The sequence below is a fragment of the Chaetodon trifascialis genome, chromosome 21 (assembly GCF_039877785.1).
Source record: "Chaetodon trifascialis isolate fChaTrf1 chromosome 21, fChaTrf1.hap1, whole genome shotgun sequence".
Taxonomy (NCBI): domain Eukaryota; kingdom Metazoa; phylum Chordata; class Actinopteri; order Chaetodontiformes; family Chaetodontidae; genus Chaetodon; species Chaetodon trifascialis.
The window spans coordinates 7,305,564-7,320,014 of record NC_092076.1 but is presented as its reverse complement, the minus strand read 5'-3'; the positions used below and the strand labels follow the sequence as shown (position 1 = coordinate 7,320,014).

Here is a 14,451-nt window from a genome sequence, read left to right as displayed (position 1 = left end):
CACAGGAGCCACGAATGACACACCAAAACCGGGCTGTCACTCCTTTCTTATATATTAAAATTATTATCGGATGTGGGCGGGGGGGGGTCAGCAAGCTGTTAGATAATATGTTCCGCGAATAGATTTCGATGGGAGGAGTTTCTTGCCTCAAGGGGGAAGGTAGACGCAAACACCTTCAGCATCTTTTCCGCGGCGCGCTTTAATGTGGAGCCACAGCCGTATGGCGAGGCGAGGGGACGGGGGAGCGGCGCGCCGCCTGCACGGACCTGCTTTACACTAATATGGGATTTGACTTCGCGGGACGTGGGAGGTGATGTGAACTTCCACACACTTCTCACACCTCTTGAGTGGCGCGCAGATCAGGTAAGATCATTTCTTTTCTCTCTCAAATAATAATAAAAAGGGGGGATTTTGTGTTTATTCAGAGCTTATTATCAACCGTATGAGCCTCCTTGAGCTTCTTCAAAACTAATTTAAGATTCTTAAAAGTCCCTTTTGGCCTGAAAAGGGATATTGAAAAGTTTACTAGCTGTTAACCATTTCATTTGTCCACAATAAAACCAACCTGCACACAGGATGATCTAATTCTACATATTTTTCTTTATTTGTTTTAAGATATTGGCGCAGTTTTATCAAAATAACTTTAAAAAGTCAATCTCTACTGAAAATAAGTACATTTCTCCGTCTATTGGCTCATATGTTTATTTGTTTTAAGAAAAAAAAAGAGCTTTTAAGAGATGATTAAATGAGTTTTCAAGATGCATGTCTCTTTGCAGTGGCGAGCCACGAGGCGCAGCTGGAATTCAAGGACGTGCAGCAAATTGCATTTGGCTGCAAAATGATGACGAATGGGAGCCTGTTGGTTCACTGTCAGACAGGACCGTGTAGCTACATTTCTCAGCAGGCCTGATGTCATTTATTCATTTACTTTTCTTTCTCAAATGTCTTAACACGCCTCCTGCAGGGAAGGCTGGGATCCGACCGCCTCTACAAGCCTTCTACAGTATTTTCCATTGACTGACTGCAAAGATGCCAATCTTAAAGAAAGAGATGAGCCGGGACCGGGACAGCCAAGTACGGACACATTTTCTTTACATCATTCAGTCACTTCTTCCACGGCTTGAACGGAGAGCGCTGTCGCTGTCCGCGGTCCTGAAGTTGGCAAGGTGAATTTCAGCACCACGGACAGCGGCAGCGCCACTTACACTAACTGACCGCTAGGGGCGGAAATGGCAGCAGGCCTTTAATCTTTTAGAGGTCATTACAGATATTGACATATTGGCAAAATGTAACTCAGTACATTTACTCGTACTGTACTTACATACAAATCTGAGGTACTTGTAGGACTACTCTACATGAGTATTTCCATTTCATGCTACTTCATACTTCTCTACACTTTGTACTCAACTACATTTGTCACCTTTACCTTTACCTTCACTCACTAGCTGCTTTTCAGATTGTGTTTTTTCATGCCCTTCCCGTCCAGTGAAAACCATGTATAACCAAATTTGAGTTAAGAAAATTCTCTTACTTCTGAAGATAAACTGTTTAAAAAGCCTCTTGGATCAGCTGGAAAATGCATCGTCACAAAACTGAAGTTTTTCTGAGCTCATGAAAAACTGACTTTTTAGAGATACGTGGTTCTCACAGGACAGCAATCCTACAAACATAAAGATCCTACAGGAAATGATGCATTGCTGATTAAACTACCCAACAGTATATAAAGTAGTTACAATGAGCTCAACTTAAAACATCTACAACAGTAAGATGCAACATCCAGATTAATGCAGCAGTAATATGAATCCTCAAATATTAAAAAAAACTCACAAGAAGCATTTTACTGCACTATGAGTACTTTTACTTTTCATACTTTGAGTACATTTTGCTGATAATACTTACATAATTTTACCCATGTAAGGTTTTGAAAGCAGGACTTTTACCTGTTCTAAAGTATTTTCAGTGTAGTAGTAGTACTTTCACTGTTATGCATCTGTTTTCTGAGTTTTGATCATTTCTGAATTTCTTTGTTTTTCTGGGTTAAATTTCGATATATTTCTGCACGGTTCCAATTTCCAGGAATCCACAGCTGGACGACTTATTTTGCAATTGTAATGTTCTGGTCAATATTAATACGTTGGGTTACTAACAGTGCTGTTATGCAAATGATCAAACATCAGACAGGAAAGATCATCAATTAGCATCTTCCATCCTTAAAAAAAAACAAGTGTTTCACGTCCCACGGGGCTGTGGGACGTGAAACACTCCAAGCATTTAAGATGAATTATTAACTCAGGTTCTAATAATAAAAGCCTACAGAAAAGATATGAGAGAATTCCCCTTTAACTAATGAACCCTCAGTGAATCAGAGGAAAGATTCATTCTGATTATTTAGACCAATCTGTTGTTTTTGTGACATCAGGTGTTGCCAAAGGTCCCCGTGCCACCACTGAAACAAACCCTCGACACGTACTTGAAGTGTGTCCAACACCTGACGAATGAGGAGCAGTTTAAGAAAACAAAGGCCATCGTGGAGAAGTTCGGGGCTCCTGGAGGCGTCGGGGAGGTTCTCCAGAAGAAGCTTTTACAGAGGAGGGAAAAGACGGCCAACTGGGTAAACTCAAATCTGCAAGATAAAAAACATGGATGCTCCCCGCTGTAGGTGCAAGAAGTGTGAAGAAGGCAGAAAAAACAACAAATCCTACTCAGTTTTCCCTGCATCAATAAAGATCTTTTGGTTTTATTAGTTTTTAAGAGTGTTTCTGCTTTGTACCTTTTTCTAATTCATCAAGCGTTAATTTGGAAAACTCAGTGCAGTCATTGTAAAACCATTAATGAATTCTCTTCAGCCAGGACACTTTCGTATCATTCGTTATCATTATAATCCAGTTTATTGAATTTGACCTTTCACAGTTGGTAGTAGTAGTATTTGCACTCGGCATCAGCTTTGTTTTTGTAATAAGGTATCGAACTCTACGTCTGCTACATTTAGGCTAAAATAAAAACTAAAAATTACCTCAGATTTTTCTAAAATAGCACATAACCCATTCATAATAGAGGTGAAAGGAGTGAATCGCTTGGTGATAAAGATTTATTGGAGCCTCTGCTCGTCCTTTGCTGCTTCAATCTCTCCTCCTGCGTCTGGGCGATCGGTCAGTCCACAGCTCGTCCAGCTCAGTGAAATCTATCAGGCTCCCACTCTCCCTTTCATCTGGCAGTGATACACTGTAATGGTTTTTTACTCGGCTGCACACAGGTCTCAACTCTGAAAGTAATAACTTGGGTCCAAAACGCTTAACGAACCAACATTTCTCAAAACGCGTCCCTGTGTTTTTATTTAGGTGTCTGATTACTGGCTGGAGGACATGTACTTGAACAACAGGTTGGCCCTGCCGGTCAACTCCAGCCCCGTCATGGTGTTTCCTAAGCAGACCTTCAGAGATCATAAAGATGCCCTCAGGTATGTGCTGCTGGATGTTGTTGTTCAGACTGTTCAACATTTGCTGCTATGGTGTTTAAAATTTAAAATTCAATGCACATTAATTAACAGGAGCACTTGGGTGCACCGTATAAATGTGCCATACAGGCTAATTTTTATCTGGAGTCCCTACCAGGTTGATGTAACATAAAAAAAAAATTAAAAAAGAAAATACAAAGAGAGACAAATACAATACAAAGCAGACCAAGAGAAATTTTATACACAAGTAAAATATCTGCAAATTTGATCATGTTTTCCCAGTTTAAGAAATCAGATTTAGTTAAAATTTTACACTGATGATATAAATTTGACTTTTTATCTACGGCTCACTGATGATCAAAACAGCTGCAGATTAATTTAAAACCAACAAACCGAATGTTTACAGCACATTCTCAAGGTCTTTTTAGGGAAATGCAGGCAATTGCTGACTTAAGCAGAAGTAAATCACAGTACTTCAGATCCCAGAATGCACTGTTGCCTGCAAATTGCTTGAAAGTATCTGTGTGTTGAGCACTCGCATGAAAACTGGTGAAAATATCCACTAAACGTCAAAAGTTTAGTTCTCCAACCACAAAACAAAACCACCACTAACAGCACACAGTAAATCTCTCAGCTCTGCAGCCACTGACAGGGTTTCTGTCCTCTCAGACTCAGATTAAAATCTGAATTACAGACATGGAGAAAATCACTGGCATCATCCCTTGGCCAAATCTCTGCCCTCCATTATTAAATGAGCCGTGCCACCAGACATTACACCAGTCCACTCAGGCCTGTAACTCAACATCGGCTTTTGTCAGCTTGTGCCGCACTAAGTGAATATTTCCAGAGCAGCCCCAAGCTGGTAATCTACTGACACAGACGCTCATTAGATTGGGAGTGACAGGACCAAGCTCTCCGCAGAGACTGCCAGTCAGGCCTCATTTAGGGGTGTGGTGCGCCGCGGCCGCCTCCTTTGTATTGATCTGGCTTTGAGCGTAATAACACCGAGACAAATGACGCCCAGCATAAGACCTGACAGGGCTCTGTGTTTTCCCCTGTTTGCCCACACCGCCTACTCACACACACAGGCCGTCTCTCTCTTACTAACACAGATAAACACACACAGCTCGCCCACTGTATCCTAGTAATTTACCATAATGTGATTACTGTTAGTCCTTTGAGAGATGAGAGTATATGCTCTTTGCTGCGTATGCTCAGGTCTTCATGGCAAACTCTTCTGTCTGCTTTTTTTAATTTCTAACTTCTCTTTTAAGATTTGCTGCTCGACTCATCAGAGGAGTGTTGGACTACAAGGCCCTCATTGATGCGTAAGTTTAGCCTGTAATGGATTACCTGTCACCCTGCATGTCCTACACCTCAGTAAAGTCAATATAAGCACGAGAGTCCTCAGAGGTAATCTGATGTGCGTAATAATGTCTCGCAGGCGAGCGCTGCCGGTGGACTTTGCTCGAGGCCAGCTAGCTGGGACCCCTCTGTGCATGGAGCAGTACTACCGCCTCTTCACCTCCTACCGCTACCCGGGGCTAAAGACGGACACGCTGAAGGTCCACATGAACGGGGCCTCCTCAGAGCCAGAGCACATCATCGTGGCGTGCAAGAACCAGGTCAGGACGGCGGTGACTTTTTTCGGTTTGAATGTGTTTTTCTGAACACCAGGGATGTGGTGAATTTACCCCCACATGCAGCAATACTGGCCTCTAGTGCAGATAAACTATTCCTTCATCCAAACTGTCGACAACTGACATTTTATCTATTCTGTCAAGGAGCCATCTTTGAATGAAATGTATTACAGATAAAGAGGCATGAAAAAGTCAAAACCCTCCACCCTACTGAACCTCATCAGTGCTGAACATAAGGTCTCTCTTCCAGCAGCAAGCAGAAAATTTAAGGACACTGATTACAAACATGTCTCAAAAGATTTCAAAAAGGATGAGCCTAATCACAAAAAATGATGTAATAGTTTGCAAAAAGGGGAGCAACACATACAAGATATAAAATACTACAGTGCAAAAGCACAGTACAACATGTTTACTCAAAGTACCACCTGCTACTACTCCTCACCATCGTACAGACTCACAGGAGAAAGAACGGGATGGATGAGGATAATCACTGGGCCAAAAGGAATAACATCTAGCTCCTCCACAGGGGAGGAGGAGAGGGCAAGGGGCAAAGGGAGTTCAGAGGAGGGACCACAGAAGAAGAAATTAAAGAGGAGTGGCCTTGGAGTGCAAAGCATAATGAAATCTAGGGATGTTAAAGCTGGAGACTTACAGCAGGAAGCAGGAAGTAGAGGAGGAAGACGTGGTCTGAACCTTTTGCTTTTCTTACTGACAAATAAGACAAAAGACTGTATACTGTTTTATGACTTTTGCAAAAACAGGAAGGCTGAACATTTTCATCTCAAAATCCACATTTTCTGTTTTTCTCAACTGCAGAACTTAAAAGTGCGGTATCACTCCGGAGTTTACACATTTAGCGGCTGTCTCCTTTTGTCTAAGTTTGTTTCTTTCGGAGCAAAGAGCCTACAATCCCCTGTAACAAGCCGACCTGCCGACAGTCTGTAGACTGTGCCGCTTCCCTGAACTCTTCCACAGAGATTCCCATAAATGCATAAACCCCCCGCTGCTAACATCTGCAGGTCCGCAGCTAATATTTTGATTACATTTCGTTCACGGACGGTGCCTTTAAATTACCGTGGAAAAGGGCACAGCAGCTTTCACCTGGACACTGTTCTGGGAACTATCAATCTGTGGCACATAATGGCCCGTCCCTATGGAGATACAAGCAGTTAACTGAATCATCGTTGATTGAATCTGCCACTTTGAGAGCTTCCTTGAGTCGCATGTTTAACTGATGGCACTAAAAGAGGCATATTTTAGGCGGCATATTTAGTTCCTACCATTATTGTCCTATTTATATCAGCTAATCCTGTAGCACACTAAGAATAAGCTGAGGACTACTGACAGGCGAGGACACATCTAAACACAAATGTTCAGTATGAGCTGATACAGTGGAATAGTTAAGAAACACATGATCTCTGTAATCTGTTTTTCTCACTAGTTTTTCGTGTTGGATGTCGTCGCTAACAGCAAGCAGCTCAACGAGACGGAGATCTTATCCCAGCTGGAGAAAATCATGAAAATGGCAGGAAACGCTGAAGAGAGACTCCCTCCTTTTGGTATCCTGACATCTGACGGCAGAACAGAATGGGCACAAGCCAGAGAAGCACTGACAAAAGGTCTCAAACGCTTCTCTGATTTTCACCACTTTTTTTAAGCAACCTTAAACAATATCAGACACCACGATGTATTTCATCCACTCCTTTCCTCTCTCCAGATCAAACCAACAGGGACTCTCTGGCCCTCATTGAGAGCTGCCTGTGCGTGGTGTGTCTGGATGAGCCCAGTGGCCTGGAGCCTCGGGATACCACCAGGGCCCTGCTGATGCTGCATGGCGGTGGCCGTGAGAAGAATGGGGCGAACCGCTGGTATGACAAGTCCCTGCAGGTAGGACTACGTTAAAGCCCCTTGAAATCCTCCACGAATTGGGTTTTGCTAGCTAACAAACCTCCTCTCAGTTTGTTGTAGGACTGGACGGGGTGTGCGGAGTCGTGTGCGAGCATTCGCCATTCGAGGGAATAGTTCTGGTGCAGTGCTCTGAATTTGTGATGAAATACATGTAAGTTAGCCAACTGCGGCAACATAAAACCACACAGTGGATATTCTTGTCTCAATAAATGCTGCTGAGGCCTACAGTGATGGGAGTTGTCATCCTGAACAGAACAGGGAGTCCCTGTAAGATGGCGGGAGCGACCAGCGTCAGAGAGCTTCCCGCTCCGAGAAGGCTGCTCTGGAAATGTAACCCACACCTCCATGGACTCTTAGCAGTATCCGGAGACAGACTGCAGAGGCAAGACCAGCGCAAGCTAACACATAATCATGTATAAAAGTCTTCCTACAGACATCCGCTCTCACGTGTGCTTTCTCCTTCAGGCTGGTGAATAATCTTGACATGGACGTTTTCAAGTTCAAAGTTTACGGGAAGGAATTCATCAAAAGCCAGAAGATGAGTCCAGACGCGTTCATACAAGTTGCCTTACAACTTGGATTTTACAAGTAAAGTACATTCATGGTCTATATCAACAAATTTGATCAAATAACTCTTAGCATGCCCTGTCAGGTATGATAATGCTGCTGTGATCTTGTACTCAGATGCAGTGGAAGGCTCGTGTCCACTTACGAGAGCGCGTCCATTCGGCGTTTCCAGGAGGGTCGGGTGGATAACATCCGCTCTGCCACCCCTGAGGCCCTGGCCTTTGTGAAGTCCATGACAGATGAGAGGGCCACCTTCGCCGTGAGTCATTTTTCTCACTTTGACCCCCAATTACTGAGTAACTCCCACATTACTGTTCATCACACCTGCTTAAATGAAACAGGTGCGAGCAGCTGCCTCGGCTTGCCAGACCCAGTCCGCCCATTCAAACAGATGATCTCCCTGCAGACTTAACACAGCTATGAAAAATGGATTTCCTGGCTGTGCGGCTGTCTTTGTGTACGTGAGAAATGCCCTGCGTTTACTTTTTCTTAACCATTTTTCACTTTTTCAACAGGATTCAGAAAAACTGAAAAGATTGAGGGATGCAATTAATGCCCAGACAAATTATACTATTGCTGTAAGTATTTTAAAGCTTCGTGCTTAACATAAACATATAACAGCAGTATCTGTCTCATCATCTAAGTCTCAGCAAGACAGCAAATCAGCGTATATTCCCAGAAAGGTTTTATGAAGTTTGTTTCCTCATCCTTCACTGAGGATGGCAGCTGTGGTGATCTTGAATTGATATTTGTAGACAGATAGTTACCAATTACCAATGACTATTAAAGGCAGAATCTAAGTCCACGTAATTTGTGGTCCAACTACAGTCCAGGTAGTTCAGTGATGGTCTGCAATATAGCAAGATGTGACATAGTTGAAAAGGCACAAAAAGTCTGTGCTCATGTTGAGGTCCTAACTCAGTGTAATTCATTAAAAAAATGTCTTTTAGGCTATTACAGGAATGGCAATAGACAATCATCTCCTTGGGCTTCTGAGGACCGCAAAGGAGCTGAATATGGAGAAGCCCGAGATCTTCTGTGATGAAACGTATGTGGCCAGTAACCAGTTCATCCTTTCAACCAGTCAGGTAACATCGATCCCATCCTATTCTACCATATATTGTTTACTTGATTGAAATTATGGACAGGTGCTTTAATGAAACAGGGATTCTTCTACAAGCAGAGAAATAAGAATCGGCTTTCCGAGTTATCATTGGTGAAGACAGAGCACACAGAGCGGACACCGCTACAGCCAACAGACAGCCAAGTACAAATAGCTGAGGGGGAGGCGCCTCAAACAGAGTCACTGAACTCGACTGCAGTCTTTTTAACAGGAACTGAGGCTGCAGAAGTGAATTTGCAACCCAACAAAACTTTGCAAAATGCAAAGAATCATTAAAAATATTTAGTTTACGCTGGTGTTTGGGACCCTCGCTGAGGGCTCTGTGCTTCCTGTCACAGCCTTTTTAATTGGACACATCTGCCAGACTCATCTACTGCCCTCGGCATTGAGTTTATTCACTTCGACCATCTATGTTTCAAGCCTTAGCTTTCCTGACAGCACCTGAACCCCACACTTTAAATAATAACTATTTCTTATTAGCATAAATTGCTTAAGGCAGTAATATTAAACATACATCAACTATATGGAGCTCATACACTCACTTTAGTATTTACATAGCACCTTTCAAAATTACCATTACAAAGTACTTCATGGCCAAGGACAAGTAAGAGAACAGTCAAATACATAAGAACAGTCACTGAATAAAAAACAAAGACCCTCTGCTGTTAACGTTACATAGACCAGGTGAAAGATTTTCACCTGTGTAACACCAGCAGGGTGAAAGCAGAAGTCGCTGCATGAGGTCGGATGTAAACTGACACCAGAGTAATAAAACTTACTGCGTAATAAATCCAATTTAGAGCTTAATTAATAAACTGTTCACAGAAAATGAATCTTTTGGGCCATTTATTGAGTAAAAATGGCTACAATTTGCTGGATGTGCAATGAACATTGTTCTCTATTTTCTGCCAGTTCACAAACTAAATGAGTAATCAAAAAAGAATCAATAGATTGAGCAATAATAAAGATTGTTAGCTGCAGCCCTTATCTGTTTATTTTCTCTAAAACACTACACACACTCTTTAACGAGCTAAAGTGTGTCCTCTTGTTTCCAGGTCCCTACCACAGTGGAGATGTTCTGTTGCTACGGCCCGGTGGTGCCCAACGGCTACGGCGCCTGTTACAACCCGCAGTCAGACCACATCATCTTCTGTGTGTCTAGTTTCTGGGAGAACACAGAGACGAGCTCGGCCGTGTTCGTCAAAGCCCTGAACGAGGGCCTGCTGGAAATCAGGGACCTGTGCAATAGAAGCAGCGCTGCAGCTACCAAACTGGCTGAAGGCAGCCAGGGCACCGGCCAGCCTCATAAATCAGGGAAGTAAGCCATACTGTGAGAGCACTCCCACTCAGCTGCTCCACTCAACCCTCTTAGACTTAGACTTAAGCTCTAGACTCAGCAGTTGAGAGGCCTTCATGTGTCTTTGTCGTCTGTGCAATAGTGTTCCTTTACCAACAAAAAGCAAAGCCTTAAAGTTCAAGAATAGTCTGTAAATATTAAAAAAAAAAAACAGAAAACTTTTTCTTTTTGGATGTGTGTAGACATTAGAATGACTTGGGGTCCAACAAAAACCCCGCTTGACTCAGTAGACTGAGATTAACTGGTCTGCTGCCTTTAGGAAACTGAAGCCATGCCCGCTTTGTAGCACTGATGTGAGGGCCTATCCTCTGTCAGAGTGATCCCAATGTATATCTTACACACATCGAGCCATGACGTAAATGTAATGTAAAAATAAAATAAAAAGTAGCTACAGTATATTTAAGTGACTTATAACAATCATGACATCCTGTAAATGTGACCCTACCAACCTGTCAGTTAGACCAGATCCATTTTAATGTGCTAAAAGTCGTTTTTACTCTTGTACTGTTTCAGCATTCACGTCTATTTTTTGATTCTATTGACGCCGTGCGGTTGCCAAAGAGGTTGTGTGTATGTGAAGACTGTCTGATGAGGCACTTTAAGAAATCTATATGAAGATATGAATGAATAATTGTACTGTAAACAAAGTGGACTGGTCATAAATAATGTGTGTAGAGGGAAAACATATGTGATGTGATTCCAGTGGCACATTTGAAGTCATCTAGCTGTACTGTGTGTATGCGTCCTATATTACAGCAATAGTTAACGTGTAGAGTGCAATGACCAGTGTTACTATAAGAAAAATACAATCCAGTGGTGACTGAGGCAAACCACTGTGTTGATGTGTACATAAGTGCTTTTTATTTGCACTTAGAGGTAGAATAAGGGTAGAGATGTTATACTGTAGGTACTTTGTGCAATAACGCAGTAGCAAGTGCAGTGAGGGTAAATGTGCAATTTACAACATGAGTTCATTAGATGCATGGAGCTTATGTAATAATGAATTAACTATAGTTGCTATTTTTGATATTCAGAAATGTCAGATATTAGTGGTCACATTAGACTGAACTGAGGCAATCTACACCATGCATGCTGCTCTGCTCAAAAGCGTCCATTCAACGTGTGCCATGGATCCTCCTACAAATGCATATTTGTATGCGTCTTGTTTCAATCTGTGGTGGTTCACGTTACAGCAAATCAGTGGTTTTTAATGGTGAAAATGTCAGAGTGTTTGTTGCCCTGTGTCCAGATGACACTTGTTTGTTACGTATCTATCCACCATCAGTCTCAGTGAATGTGAACCATCGTAGATGAATCCACGTCGAGAAAAGACCATAAGTGACACACGTGCATGTTTATTCTTACATACTAACTGTATTTTTATATGTACACATGAAAAGCTTATATAATGATATAGTAAAATACTTACATGAGTAACAAAAATGCCTTAAATAAAGTGATGCAAACTGTTTTCCAGAGTTCCTGACCGATGTAATATTCTATAAATGTTCGATGTTTTACCTCTGGTGTTAATTTGAGCTGTTTCTACTTGGTGTTTGCCGTCTAATCTGAGTGATAAATGTAAAAGAATGTAATGTCTGTCATATGTTATTCAGTGAGTTTTCCCTGTGGCTCATTCATGAGAAATAACTAATAATCCCTGTGAGTAAACCCAGCTGTTATGCCACAGCAAAGTATTAATGTGGCCTGATACATTAATGTTACACTCATCCATGATAGTATTTTTGCGAATGGTAATTCATGTGTAATGCGTCAGTGACAGAGAGAATATAATGTTTTCTTCAGTCATTTAATTCAATGAATGTCAGTGCCAAGTCGTATAGAAAACAAAAGGCTCTTTTATTTTTCAGGCCACAACAGTGTTTTGTTGATAGAAGACATTGCCAGTCTAAGGTGCAATAAAACTGTGGTGTATCAAAAACTGATTTCAGAAATAAAAGTAACTTCCAACTATCAAATCCAACAGTGTCAGTGTTTTCTGTTAAGATTGAAGCCCTGTGTAGCTAATTTTCCTTAATAAATGAATCTCAAATTAGTCTGGGGGCACAGTCTGGTATAATGGCTGCAGGAAAATGAAGGAAAAACCAAATGCTGTGCTGCTGTCTGGGTGCTCATTCACTTTGTATGATTTCGGTGTGTTACAGCACTAAAAGAAGCTTGAAAAGTTTTACTTGTGCTGGGAACAAATCCACAGAACTGTTTAAATGCATTGTGGCCTGATGCCATTTTGCACCTTCCTGAATTCAGCTCCCATCCTGAGATCAACATTATTTAGTATTGCCACTATTGATAAAGTCGCTCTTGTACATATGTAAGTATGCTGCTGTGCTCTAAATTAGGATACTGATTTTTAGTTGAATATAACTTGATAAAGCTACTGTAAATCAAAGTTACTGATGTTTTCTGATTCTGTGAAAGGCTTCTTTACATGTGTGATGGAGTAAAACAGTTTGTAACTGTGGCAAAGTCACATCCTGAACTAGGATATCAAACACACAGGAACACAGTGACTCACCTGATTTCAAATAAAAGCTAAGCTAACCTGGCTGTGAAGTAAATCTAAACCATGACAGTTAGTCTCAACTGCAATTGGAGAAACAACTGAACTCATTTGCATGGGGTTGTCTGTTTGCAGTAAAGCCACTTCACTAACACACCCCCAACAGATGGCCTCGTTTCACTGGCATCTGATGAGGTCTTCGGGGAGAGACCCAAATTTAATTCTCCATTGGTTAAACCACTGAACCAGGTTGACCAAGTGCCCAAAAAACATTAAACATTTAGTCAAGCTTCCGTGAACTGGTCCAATTAAAATTTGGAATACAAATTGGGATGAAAATAAGTCACGCAGACTCATTTGGATTAAACAGTTCAGTGTGTTAGTGGTAACAAGCACAAAACTGTGTAGTTCTATGATACTGCCTCTCATTGGCTGCACGTTTTATCACAATATCACAAATCCTTCTGGGGGATTCAAGGCCTTCTCGGAGCAAGTGCAGTATGTAATTGAACCTGTGTATCCTGATCCACCCTGGGCTCTCCTCCCATTTGGACAGAAAACTCCACATGGCTCCTTCAAGTTCAAAGCAGCAGCATTCCTACTTTTGAGCTCTTTGTTGATGTCTCCGTTACTCACCTTGTCCCTTGGGGTGAGCCCAGACGCCACACCAACGAAACTAATTTCAGAAACTTGCAGGCAAAGCTGTACGGAAAGCTCAGGTGAGGGCTGGAACACAGACTGACAGGTAAACATCTTCACCACTACATCTTACTCCCTCTTGTGAAGAACACCATTGGATACTTGAAGTCCTTCACTGAGGCAGCATCTCACCTCCAACTCAAAGAAGGCCATCCAACGTTTTCTGATAGGTACCACAGACTCAGATCAACAGGCATGAACTCTAGCTGCTTCCCATTAGGATGCAAATCCCTATGGTGTGTAGTCCAATGAAGCCAACATCCCAACTGCATCACTGGTAAAAAGTAGAGAAGCAAACCTCTCCACTCCTTGGCTTTACCAACTGTCGCACTTGCTTTACTTGCTTTAAAGTGAATCCCACAAGACACCCTGGGGCACGCAGTAATAAGCCTCCCCAAAATTTACAAAACTAGGGTGAAAAAGGGTGAATATCATCTACTATATAAGCTTGCGTGTGCCAGAAAGAGGACACAGACGTAAATTCCCTGATTCAGTTTCTGTGCCTCATTCATGTTTGTCCAGGTTGAATTTAGGTACTGAAGGTTATTGACACTGCTTGCAAGTCTGATGCCGGCAGTCTAGCCGCAAATCTATCGACAGAACATGAAGCTGGGTCCTCTAAAGCCAGTGCGGCAGGCGACTAGTGCTTTCACTGTGCGAGGAGCGGCTAGTGACAAGCCTTGTGTCGAGATCAATGGCGGAAGCCCACCTGGAGATGGATGATGGGAGTACATTACCACTAATAAGTGTCTGCCACACTGCAGACGGAGACAGAGCCTTACCTGCTGGCTGCTATCGACTCGAGAGGGGAGCAGAGGGGAGCAGAGCTGTCCATCCAGATTCCCTCCTCCCCGCTCAGGGGCCTGCCAGAGTCCAAGAGAAATGAAAGGACATGGAGGCTGTGAAAAAGTAAAGCAGGGGAAGTCTCTGTGCAAGTTAAGACCCTCATACATAGAAACCCTCTCCTCAAAAGGACAGATAACTACGTCGGGTGACTTGCATACAGAGAGATATAGTGCAGGAATAGGCAGGAAATGATTAGTAGCTTCAAGGCTGATGGTTTGAGTCTGTATACTCATTCAGAAGTGTCCTTACAGCTGACCACTGGACATGCTCCAAAGCCCATGAGCACGTCAGCTTTCATAAATCACAACATGCGCTGCGATCACTAATCATTGCAGA

General features: G+C 42.4%; 1 protein-coding gene across 1 annotated transcript; it reads left to right on the top strand.

The window, feature by feature from the left end:
- Window positions 1-182: 182 nt before the first annotated feature.
- Window positions 183-12,025, top strand: LOC139350174 (choline O-acetyltransferase-like). Its single transcript, XM_070991336.1, has 15 exons — window positions 183-363; window positions 965-1,074; window positions 2,420-2,611; window positions 3,339-3,457; window positions 4,729-4,782; window positions 4,899-5,079; window positions 6,536-6,713; window positions 6,812-6,981; window positions 7,053-7,153; window positions 7,256-7,384; window positions 7,468-7,590; window positions 7,687-7,828; window positions 8,085-8,147; window positions 8,520-8,657; window positions 9,748-12,025. The coding sequence occupies exons 2-15, from the start codon at window positions 1,030-1,032 to the stop codon at window positions 10,012-10,014; spliced, it is 1,902 nt and encodes a 633-aa protein (XP_070847437.1). The 5' UTR covers window positions 183-363; window positions 965-1,029; the 3' UTR covers window positions 10,015-12,025.
- The last annotated feature ends 2,426 nt before the right edge of the window (window positions 12,026-14,451 follow it).